Genomic DNA, 12,497 nt, shown 5'->3' with positions numbered 1-12,497 from the left:
AGCAGATGTAATCTTCAATACTTTTCAGCAGTAAGTGCATAAAAATTCTTCTCCAATGAATATTTAATATGCGTCTAATATCTAAAGCATCTCTTTGGTCGTTTAGCAGATTTTAGTGAAAACTGAAGTTAATTTATTACACAGAACTATGTAAAGAGTAGCAGTGACAGTTTAAGAATGCTTCAAGACTCAAGAATTGACAAGGAGGAAAAATTGCACTTGGGAGCAGATACAGCAAGTTTGGAGGCCTTCAGAATTATAACATGAAAAGGAAAATATTAAGTATGGCAAAACCAACAGAAATTAATTATATGAAATGTAATTAACACTTTATAACTACTGATATTATGATCTTGCAAGAGATTGTTCCATATATGAATATCAGTCTACTTCAGTCTACTATGCTTTCATGTTATGGAAACAGATGCTGTAACATCAAGATAACTATGATCTCACACTATACAGATTTCAACATAATTCCATTAGAATTAGTGCCCAAATGTAAACTGTCATGAATGTATTTTTCTGTATAGATTTTTGGAAGTTACCTATAATTGCCACTTAGTATTTTTTCATTTAAAAATGTCAAGAGTGTTTTTATACACTCCGACTCAAAGCAGCAAGTCAAACACTTCATTATCATTTTCTTCACAACAGTTTATCGGTCCTTTCTGCAAAAAGAAATTTCACTAAAACAACCATATATAAAACCTGATTATTAATGGAAAGCTGCTAATTTAGAAATAAAGTCTTCTTGAGATAGCACAATCCAGCTAGTTTTATAAATTATTACTGACCTCCATCTTCTTCAGAATCTAGATCAGACTCTTCACTGTCACACTGCCTGCTGTCCCGATGTCCTTCCATCTCATAAGTCCACAGCATTAAAGAGGTGTCTGCTCCTCCAACAGTGACCAACAAACTGTCGTCATAGGTCCAACGGACATTTGTTACATGGGTACTGTGAGCAACATACCTCTTAAATTTTCCAAACTTTCCCTAAGGGAGGAGAAAAGGCACAGATCAAATTTAACCAGTCAGCTAGATAAAAGTGAAATAAGTTGCCAGTGCACAACAACATGTTCTTAACTTCTTTACAGTTTACGCTTTAGCTGTTTTGCATTTGTATGTATCACATGATTTGTCAAGTTCCTCTCCTATAGCAACTTCATGAAATGTTAACCATATTTCCATACCAAGCATGCAAGAATTTGTTTATGAACAGATTGCAGCAATAAACATGGAATCATTTCTCCTAAGAGAGAAAATAATCTAACAGATTAAGAATCAAATGCACATACAATATTTTGAGGAAACACTTGTGCATTGTTACTATCCCTAGCATGGCAAAATATTCAAAATATTTACTGATAAACATGCAGGAAAATTACAAAGGTTCTGAGGAGCAGTGAAAATATAAAGTGCTTTTGGAATGGCTTTTCTATGATGCATGAGTAAACAACATTAAAGTTCTTTGTCTTAGAGAAAAATGACTGAGGTTGGAGAGATTGAAGGTCTAGAAAATCATGAATGAAATGAGTTGAGGAAGAAATGTTCACTGTCTTCCAAAACAAGAGCTTAAGTGGCTAAAAACAACACTGATGAAAACCACACTGAAGGTATTAATGCCTAAGGTATTATTAGACAGTGCCTGTCCGACTCGCAAGCATTTTCTACAGTCAGTGACAGCGCAGTACTTGAGATGGCACTTTAGTCTGACCTGGAAGGATCATTCTTACTAACTGAAAGTTCAATGCATTGCAAATTGCAGCATAACATTGAATGCCTTCTTTGATCATAAGGACAAAAGTATAAAAGCACTATTTTGTTCTGAATGATTAACTTCTGGTTTTGAAAAGGCAGTTTTATTAACCAATCATCTAAATGAACAGCTGAAAATTACTTACTTTGGCAGGGTATCGAAATAGCTTCACAAATCCAAAATCATCTCCTGTGGCTAATACTTTACTATCACTAGTGAGGCAAGAAGCGGTTACATCTGTGACTTCACCAATTATTGGCCAGATTCCTTCGCAGCAAGAGCCCAAAACACTTGTCCATGATGCCCAGCCGATCTTCTCTACCTACAAAAACAACCTGTTTGAGACAGAGCATGCTGCTTCCCAGTCAGTTTTGTTCCATACCTGATTTCAAGAACCACACCTTGCACTGAAAGACATACCACATCTAAAAGAAAACATTTTAACATATTAACCAACATTTTAACATATTAACCGCTTTTTTCTGACTATTCAGATTTCATTCGAGAACCTTAATTTTATCTCTATTAACTTCCAGTTCTAAAATCTCTGGAAATATTTAAAAAATTTTGATCTTACCTGCCTTTTCAGGCTACAGAAAATAAATTTCGTTTTTCAACACTGCCTTTCAATCTCACTGAAAATATGATTTTTAAAGTATCCATTTTCCTTCTCTGCCCTATGACAATGCTCTACAACTGAGAAAATAAAACAATATCATAGCTGCAATATACTACCCTTGCCTATGTATATTATATATACTGTATTGTATTGTTATCTAAAGATAGACATGACGTCTTCCACAGCAAGGTTAGGGCTAAGTAATTTGCAATAGGTTTTCAAAGGTGTTTAGGTACCAAAAGAGGCATACAGAAGCCCAGTGAGATTTTTATGAGTGCATAAGTCAGCTCAATGTCCATTTTTTAACAAAAGAGACAAATGCAGTATCTCTTGTGTATTTTCTCATTCTGATTACATTACCTAATTGAACAGGCTGCAAAAAAGTATAAAGGACAGCAAATGGCTAAACAGAAGCTTCTTCATTAGACCAGTTAAAATTATAATCTTATATATCATTCCCTCTTATGTGGTATAGATGGTTGTATCATAACTCTAATTTGCAAACAAGTTCAGAAGGCAGACTATCGCCTCACCTCCAAACTAGGAATTGTCTGTTTTTTCCCACGAGGAGCTTCAAAAAACAACTGCTCTTTAGCACCAGTGTTGACTTGCAAGAGCTTCCCTATAAAACACATTATATATTGTATATTAACATTAAATAGAAAATTCCACTTTACCAAAAAAAAAAAAAAAAGTAGTTTGAAAGTTTTCTTGCTAACAGCATTATACAAATTGTTTCCATTGGAGAAAGATGCCTATATAAACAGTGGATCTGGAAGTATGGCCTTCTGAAGATCTGAGGCCTTTGACCCCTTACATTCACAGTCCTTCCTCCTCTCTTCAAAAACTGTCATAATGCATTGCTCTTCTCTCCTGTTTGTGGTTGTCCCATCAGATGGTTGATAAAATGTACTGGCTCTAATTCAGAGCTTCCTTGTGACAACTGGCTGACCAGTATGCACCTGTTCTTGGGACTGAGAAGCCCACAGGCTGTCTGGTCAACGGCTGCTTCCAAGCAGCTGACTTCTGCTTGCCCTTGCTTCTCTTGTGAGGTAAATTCTCATGCATGTTTCTGTCTTTTTCCTGTTTTCAAAATTCTTCAAGGAAGCTAACTTACAACACTCTTGCAAATTAATGTTAAATCGGACAGTTTCAAAAGTGATTATGTAGAGGAATAAGAGCAGAAACTGATAGACTGCACAAATCCACTGTCTTGCTTTTGTATGAAATCAGACTAAAGTTTGTATTCAAATTGATCACATACTAAGACCCAGGAAGACAGGAAAACCAGTCTTTCTGCTATTTTTGACAAGGATATAGATTCCTCAGCTACGGATGCAACTGCATTATTCAGTACATTATTCAAGGAGTAGAAGTCAAACAATAAACACAGAAGATGTACAAAAACCCCCAAACGAACTAATCTATAGAGACAACCTGCTTTACTTCAAATTGCACAAATTCGAAATATAAATAGCAGTTAAAACTATGGGTTTGTATTTATTCAGATGCTGTAAGCATATTCCTAAACTGAAGAAACAAATCTGTCAGCAATACTATAAATCCATACTGTAGATGTACTGTATTTAGTCTATAATGTAATCAATCTGCCAGCAGAATTTTAGGATGAATGCTACTTACCTCTTACATCCCAGTCCATATGTGTGATATAGCTGGAGGCTCCCTTGCAGATTCCTACTCGTTTACTGCTCATTACATTGTAAATATCTACAAAGTTGTCACAGGATGCCACGGCTAAGTACTTTCCAGCCCCTAAAACACATTAGCAGAAACACATGACATTTTCAAAACCTGTAGTGCTCTGTATATAAAACATAAGTACATTCTGGAATTTAGCTATACGCAACTCAGATTTCTTTGAAATGAGCTTGCTAATTTATACATAGTCCCCGACAGACTAAGGTTCCTATCACGCAATCAAAATCAGTATTAAATACACAACCGTTACATCGTTACATTCTCAAACAATAAAACTATTTGATGAAATTTTAAACATTTATTGCACTCAGAGTGGTAAGGCTTAGGTAACCAGAAAGTAATGTTGCATGAGACCTGGTATCAGTTATTTGCATCAAATTTCTCCTACAGAAGAGTATTTTCACTGAAGTAGTAGTATTAGTTTAGGCCACACATTTGAGTTCCTAAGTAAGAGCTGCACTGTTTGAAATAAACCAGCCTCACTAGGAGTGCTAAGAACCGTAGAGGGGAAAAGAAGAAAAAAGAAGACACCAGAACTTTCTGGCACATCAGTTTCAAGCATTCTCATCAGCTCACAGTAACCTCAGTGAGGAGCCAAACTTAGACAGCTCACAAAGTGGAACCTGAGGGACCCAGGGAGGCTGCTGGATGTTCATGATTCAAAATTGACTTCTGCATTCAGGTTACTGTGAGCAAACCTATTCCAATAATCTCATCCTTAAATAAGCAACACAGGACTTCATACCCGGTATTTTTCAAAATGTTAATATTAATCTTGCTGACTTATTTGTTACATGTGAAAGAAAGAGTACTACAAATCTTTACTTCTTTTATCTTTTAAAGGTTATATAGCTGGCTTCAAAACCCTTGATATGAAAATCTTAATTTTAAATCACTTACCGGGAGAAAATCGGATCTCTGAAATAACATCTTTCCTGTGCTGGAAAGAGACTAGATCCTCCAGGGTATCTGCATTAACTATCAAAAAACTTCCATCATTCAGACCAACGGCTAATGCTTTTCCATCAGGAGAAAAGCAGCAACATCTACCTCCTATGAGGAATACAGAAATGGCATTCAGGTACATTCACAGTGTATAATCCCTCTTTTAGCTTTATGTTTCCAGTAGTAAAGGAAATCTATTCTTATAGTTTATAGTCTCATGAAATTTTTAGATGCTGCCAAGATCATTTACAAACCCTACACCTGTGATAGCACACAGAAGCTATTGGCAAATCAACAAGTACACAACTCCAGAATCTTAGACTACATTTAGTTGCATATTAATTGACATTTGTTCTTAATTAGTGACATAGATTAATTACTATCATCTATAAATTTTAAATTTGCTCTCCTGCTTAGTATCTGGTGCCAGTTGTGTGTTACCATTTGGTCTGGTAAAGAGAACACAGCTGTAAAAGACCTTCTGGACTCAAGAAATTCAGTTGTTTGCTGTCATGGTCACTATGTCATATAATCCCTTTAATGAACATGTCAAGTTTCATTTGAAAACCAGTTAAATTTCTAATCTAAATTTATTTTTGATCAGCTTATATAGATTTGTTTCCATGGCAGATTTTTCCATTAGCGTAAATATTTTCCCTACTATTTCTTCTTCTGATCAGCTTGTGGAGAGTAATCCTTTATTTAGCTAACTCCATCACAAAACTTCTCATTCATTATCCTGCAGCTCCTCTTTCTCCACACTCAATTTTCAGTTTAATTTTGTTCGGCTGAACACAGATGAGACGTGTACGCCACAAATATTCTCATTAGTCTCTTGTAAATTACACGAATACTTCAATATGTCCTGGAAAAATACTTCACTATTGCACATAATTGTCATTATGCAATCAAACAGAATATGCTGAGCCTTCTGCTCCTCAGGCTACACAGACATTTTTCTTACAGTCAGAGTCTTGCCTTTTTTAATTACCAAATATTATCTCATTTCCATTACTGCAGTCTGCAGAAGTATCCAGCTCTTGCTGTACAGTATGCAGCTGATTTTTAAGCTCACCAAAGCATCTCCAAATGTGTCTCATCAGCAAATTAAGTCATCACCGACCTTATTTTACTGCCAAAACTACTCTTACAAATATTAAGAAATATCAGCTTTAAGACTTGAGCAGATTTCATCAGCTTGAAACTTTGTTTAATCCCTGCCTGTGCCAGCTCATGAGTCTTCCTACATTTACTTTATCAATCCAAATCATCTTCAGCTAAACTTCCTATAAGGTTTGGATGAAAATGCCTTGCTGAACGCTAAACAGACGAAGCCTATTGTATTTCTTTGTCTAGCAAAGCAAATATATCACTAAAAGCTTGTTAAGGCCATTCTGGTCTAATCCTAAAAAACATTTCCTTATACGATGTCACAACAGACTTTCCATCTGCCAAAATAGAATTTATTTATATAGTATAGAACGAGTAAGAATTTGATTACTGTTCTTTCCTTGACATTCTCGATTCTTCTTCTAACGTTCACAAAGAGGATAAATTCATAATTACGTCTAAGATTTCTTCCAAAAACTTCTAGATTTGAAGTCCTCTGCTGTTCAAAAAAGTTTGCAATGCTATAAGCAACACAACAATTGGCTCAAATTTTATTTTAAATTCACTGACTTAAATATGTTACAACTGCATATAATCTTAAGAACAATGTTACATAGAAATCTTTCATACAGATTCATTACTTCAAGGGCTACATAACTCATGAACATAGCATCAATAAATAATTTGTACAAACAATGAAATTTATTCAGTCTTGCTTTTGAAAGATTCATAGTGTTAGTAAATGTCAACTGAATTGGGTTAAATCTTTTTTTTATACTAAGCATCTTACCCTTCTTCAATTTGCGAACAGCTAACATACAATGGCTGGGAGATAAATCCCATATTCTTAAGGTTTTGTCATCACTTACAGTGGCACAAATAGGCAAATGAGGATGAGTAGCTAGACCCCAAACTTCCCCCTCCATGTGACCCTGAAAAAACACAACGAATCAGATGACTTTGTATTTTAAACTGAAATATGAAATAATACATTTAAGAAAGTTAAAAAAAAAAAAAGAGAACATCCATGTAAAGAAAGATATTAATCAAAACATAGAACACCAGGAGAAAACCTCACCCTGATACTTACAGTATAAGCGCAAATTACAGTAGTTAGTACCAGAGAAATAATCCTCATGCACATCTAGACTTGTTCCTTTACCTTAGGTTCTAAAACATTCTTTAAAAACATCTAGTCCTTTACATATTGCACTGGCCACTCTGAAGTGTGAATTAAAGATCCACGGATTTTATTTAAGTGTTATATAAAAGAAAATCATAAGATGGCATGATGTAAAAAACCCGTTTTGTGGTCAAGGTTAAGAAATGCAGTCTGTTTCGTAAAAAGAATAAGAGTAATTAATACCCAGAAAAAGTTAATAAGGAATTTGGTGGAGGATCCACTGTTTCACACACTTTTTTTTTTTAAACAGAAGCAAGACCTTGGTCTGTTTCAAAATATGAACTTGCTGAACAAATTAGTACATGAAAATCTGTGATATGTTTTTCTCAATAAGGAGTCATAATGGTCTACTCTAGCATTAAAAATCTATGAAATGAAAGTAACTTCTTCACTAGTAATTAAAATGCCTGTTATTTCACAACAGTCTTTACTTGAAGAATAAAATAGCCTTTGTGGTATGCAATATTTGACAGATTTTAAAGATGTACCTGAACCAGCAGAGTTATTGGTCCACTTTTATCTACCTCCAGTATTTCACCATTCTTTGTGCCCACTAAAATATGACCATGTCCTAAAGATATGGCACGTATAGAAGGATTATCTTCTAAGAGGAGACCTAGAACATTAAAATGTTAGAAGAGAAGATTCTCAAAGACGCCTTAGAGAGGATTTTTCATACATACGCACACTACATTCTCACTGTAGAAAAAGATACTCAGTAGTAAACAAGTAAAAACATACTCCTGCATGGAAGAACTTACATGTTTGGATTCATTTGCGAGTATTTAGCAACTACCCAGCTGACACTAATCTTTCTTCTCAATCAAGTATCTTTGAAGTTTAACCAGCCTGAATCATTGTCAATCTTGGTGAAAAGAATGTGCACGTGAAATATCAACTATAGTACTATATTGCTGGCATTTATGGTTGTCCTGCTTTTGGCTGGCATAGAGTTAATTTTCTTCCTGGTAGCCAGTATAGTGCTGTGTTTTGGAATTAGTATGAGAAGCATGTTGGTAAAACACTGATGTTTTAGTTGTTGCTAAGTAGTAAATGACTTTTCAGCTTCTTACGCTGTGCCATGTGCACAAGAAGCTGGGGGGGGCACAGCCAGGACAGCTGAGCCACGCCACCCAAAGGGATATTCTATAGCATGTGACATCACACTCAATATATATTTTGGGGGAAGAAGGAGGAAGGGGGGGATGTTCCGAGTTGATGGCATTTGTCTTCCCAAGTAACTGTCACGCATGATGGATCTCTGCTGTCCTTTGGTTAACACTTAACAAACAAACAAACAAACCAACCAACCCCAAAACAAACCACAAACCAAACAACAACAACATAACACCTCGGTGGTAAGAGACTCAAGGTTAAATAAATTAATTCAGGCAGATAAAAGAGTAAATACGATCTGCACCCACCAAATGTGCAAACGGACTCTACAACATACCATTCTGCTCCTGACAGAAAAATTCCTTATTTAGAATCAATAAAGCTTAAAACAAAGTAATTATTGCTATTGGTTATGTCAAATGTGGACTTCCTCCTATTGGGTAAAGCAATTCCACAGATAGAGTTTTCTAAAAAAAGTATTTTAAACAGAATAAAAAAAATAGGATAAAGTCTGCATTACCTTTAGACCCAGGGGCCAAAGCAGCCCTTTTGATGGCATAGGTTTTGAGACAACGTTCAAAGGTATCGTCCCAGAGAGCTACTACCCCATCCTTTCCTCCAGTGACAAATCCCTTGAAAAAAAACCAAACAAACAAAAAGTCATAATCCATTATTATACTTCCTTAATTTATCAGTGATTTCTGGCAATACTGAAAAATGGATTATATACAACACTGTAATGCACAGAACTACAGATGTTAAAGATGAAAAGATCAGGAGCAACAAAGTGACTGAATTCTCTTCCTGACAAAGGCAGCACAGTCCATGTACACAGGCTGGATTTAAAAGTTCTAACCTATAAGCTTCTACCACATTAGAAAGATAATTTAACTGACATACTGAAATGTTTTTCCTGATATTTAGCCTCAATATCCCTCTGGCGTTTCACCTCATTACTCCAAGCCAAACTTAGTACCACTCACAAAAACTTGGTTACTGCTTAAATTGTTCAAATATATGCATATTTGTGCCATTCTGTCTTCAAAAATCACTTACAGCTATTTAATAAAGCAACAAGTATACTTATTATTGAAATAATTAGTAGTTTCCTTTGGAGAAGTTGCTTTGTGCAACATGAATAACATATGCTTTGTCCAAAGCTACTATACTGAAACTCAGAAGGTGGAATAACTTGATCCGACCCAGCAAAACACAAACATATACACAACTTCAAATATCTAACTGGAACACCCTCTCCCGTTTAAGCATATGCTTAAAGGCTTTCCTGAGTCAAAAGAAGTTGAGAATCAGGACAGAGTATTTGGTGATCTACAGACTGAATGCTTCTGCAAGTAGATGGTAAATACAGCACAACAGAGTGAGAGTATCATCTTCTTTCCTCTCTCACAAGCTCACATAATCCATTAAAGTTATGGATGTTTAAATCAAAAAGTACTTTTACTTATCATGAGTTACTATTAACTTTTTAGTAAGAGGTCATGAAAATTACTGAATAAGATGCCATTGGACCACAAGGTTTTGAGAAACAGCACGCTACATAACAAGAAATAGAGACATGCACAAAACACTATTTTGAATCTGGACCTCACAAGGCTTTTCTATTATGGAAATAACGTCATGAATTCCCGAGTTTGGGAAAGGCCTAACTTCAAAGACTTTTTTGTCCAGTCATCAAAAAACAATGTGCAGTTTATTTACTTTTTCCAATGCGTGCATGCTGAACACAGGACCATCATGTGCTTTGACAGTTTTTATGAGAAACACATCTCTCCAAATACACACATCCCCCGTGGAAGTTCCAGAGAACGCCATCTCTTCAGTCCAGCCATACACTGCACACATCATTGTATCGGTTCTTCCCAATGCACCTATGCAGCCCTTTCTCCCAATTAGTCCTCCACCTGTTTCAAGCAAAAACAAGTCATCAGATGTTCGCTTAGAATTACTTTCCAAAACCTATATAACCTTACTCAGAGCAACAAGTTATTTTCTTCTGGTTTACCCACAATCTCAAAAAAATTGAGCCTGAGAAGAGTTCTCACAAAATAAAATGTTTGTACTATTTGGCATCTTTCAAGAAAAAAAACAAGCAAACCTTACTTACAACTTACTGCTTGAACCTGGATTTGAATATGTACATATACCCACATGGACATAGAACAAAGAGAAAGTGCATTTGTAAACTTGCATCTAAACAAAAAACTTAACATCTACCACACAGTTCACAGAAATTCTTACTGAAATTAACTTGTTTAATTCTTGACATCCCGTCGTTTTCATATGTTTCCAGTGACAGTGTTTGTAATTTTACTTTAGAGGTTTGCTATATTTGCCTCTGGATAATAGAAATATTACAGCTATATACACTTTAAAATTCTTCAAAATATCATCTCTAAAATCATTTGACAGGTATAAAACATACTAACTTCTCACTAGAAAGTAAGATTCTTATTTTCACAATCCTCAGAGAAACTTCATGTGATATAACACAGAAGCCCCAGAGGATCCGACACATCGTCCTGTTCTCATACTTACAGAGGCAAGGCCTCTGAACCTGCTTGCCATCGCTTGGCATGGATGAAAATTTGGTCCCAAGCACATACTTTGGTGTCACTTCTCACATCAAGTGCACCTGCTCCGGTGCCCTGGCATTTGTTCAGGTGCACAGACACTACTCCTCACACTGACACCGTGGCTGCCTGGCCAGGGCGCCACGGCAGGTTCGCACAGACGGGCTGTAACATCAGGGAAATCTGACGCCTGCTGACTGAGCAATGCCACAGAGAAAATAAGCATTTTAAACAATTTCCTTTCTGTATTCAAAATCACCATCTCCAGGCTTTTATCATAGTTAAGATTTCTGTCTAAAAAAATTATAGTACTTTATTCAGCAAGCATTCTGACGCACTTTGTTCTTTCCATAGACAGCAAGCACAATTGTTAAAATTAATAATTTATATAGACTTCAACAGCTTGCTCTCAGACAACCCTGATTAATTTCTAGTGGAGTCAGAACTGAGAAAACTAGCATCATTTTTTGGTCACGGACTTTCCACAATCTTTATCAGGGACTGAGTTGATGGAATAAATTCTGCATGAATAATTAGAACATTCTTAGCAGATAAGCTAGTCTTCCATATCACATACGCCTTTATATACATTTTGAGGTTTGAGATAATTAAGTTTACACTAATATCAGGTAATGTATTTTTCACTCTTCAAAAATTTTTCAAGCAGATAAAGCAAGATGCTTATCTTGGGTTTTAATTGTCAACTTCAGAGGTATCTAAACAGGTCTCAACTGGCACATGTCTCTTCATAACATACATATAGTAAAGGTCTTTCTTCCAAAAACGGTTCTATGATTTTAGAGCAGCTCTGTAACATTTTCAGATGTGTTATATTATTATTAGATATAAAAACTGACAGTAGGAAATCCAGGGTCCTTTTTATTTGAGTAGCTCCAGCTCCATGGCAAACTGATCTCAAATAGAATTCCCACTACTGCCATAATGCCAAGTAATGTTATTTCTACCAAGGCAAAGCTACCTTAGAGAGATAGACAGAGAAACATTTGCTTTTGATGCACGAAACTGACTTTAAAAGATATAGTATTTGTACTTTAAGTAACAGAAAATGCTATAATTCTGAAAAGTTTCCTTACCTGCTCTACGCCAGAATTTCATGTGTTTAATTCCAACTGTGATCAGTTTATCAGGTATATAAGGATTAATCTTAACAACAAAAATCTTATCTTTGCTTCCCCTGAAATGTAAAGCAAAATATTTTAAATAAAAATATAACTATTCATATTTTTAAATAGGTTTGGGTTTTTTTGCTAACATATACCTTCTCTACCTTGCTAACACTTACTTCCAAATCATTAACAATAACTTATTATAAATCATTAACAAGAATTTATTATAAGGAGAAAGAAAGCCGAAGAACTAACATCCTGAGCCCTCTTGTAGTTTCATTACCCTTCGGTTTCCAAAGCAGTTGATTCCGTTACTTCAGAAATC

General features: G+C 35.5%; 1 protein-coding gene across 6 annotated transcripts in view; it reads right to left on the bottom strand.

Moving 5' to 3' along the window:
* The window catches only part of EML5 (EMAP like 5), a 115,626-nt gene that overhangs the window by 36,643 nt on the left and 66,486 nt on the right, over positions 1 to 12,497 (bottom strand). For all 6 annotated transcript variants that reach the window (XM_065635382.1, XM_065635381.1, XM_065635380.1 and 3 more), the window contains exons 17-26: positions 12,140 to 12,240; positions 10,174 to 10,376; positions 8,975 to 9,086; positions 7,827 to 7,954; positions 6,946 to 7,087; positions 5,001 to 5,153; positions 4,023 to 4,154; positions 2,915 to 3,003; positions 1,908 to 2,084; positions 798 to 999 (exon numbers count right to left, since the gene is read on the bottom strand). In XM_065635382.1, coding sequence (XP_065491454.1) covers positions 798 to 999; positions 1,908 to 2,084; positions 2,915 to 3,003; positions 4,023 to 4,154; positions 5,001 to 5,153; positions 6,946 to 7,087; positions 7,827 to 7,954; positions 8,975 to 9,086; positions 10,174 to 10,376; positions 12,140 to 12,240 — 1,439 coding nt within the window. The remainder of the gene's footprint in view (positions 1 to 797; positions 1,000 to 1,907; positions 2,085 to 2,914; positions 3,004 to 4,022; positions 4,155 to 5,000; positions 5,154 to 6,945; positions 7,088 to 7,826; positions 7,955 to 8,974; positions 9,087 to 10,173; positions 10,377 to 12,139; positions 12,241 to 12,497) is intronic.

Source organism: Caloenas nicobarica, chromosome 5 (genome assembly GCF_036013445.1).
Source record: "Caloenas nicobarica isolate bCalNic1 chromosome 5, bCalNic1.hap1, whole genome shotgun sequence".
In the NCBI taxonomy this organism is placed as follows: domain Eukaryota; kingdom Metazoa; phylum Chordata; class Aves; order Columbiformes; family Columbidae; genus Caloenas; species Caloenas nicobarica.
Note: the sequence above shows the minus strand (reverse complement) of the source record. Positions and strands in the feature narration are given on the sequence as shown.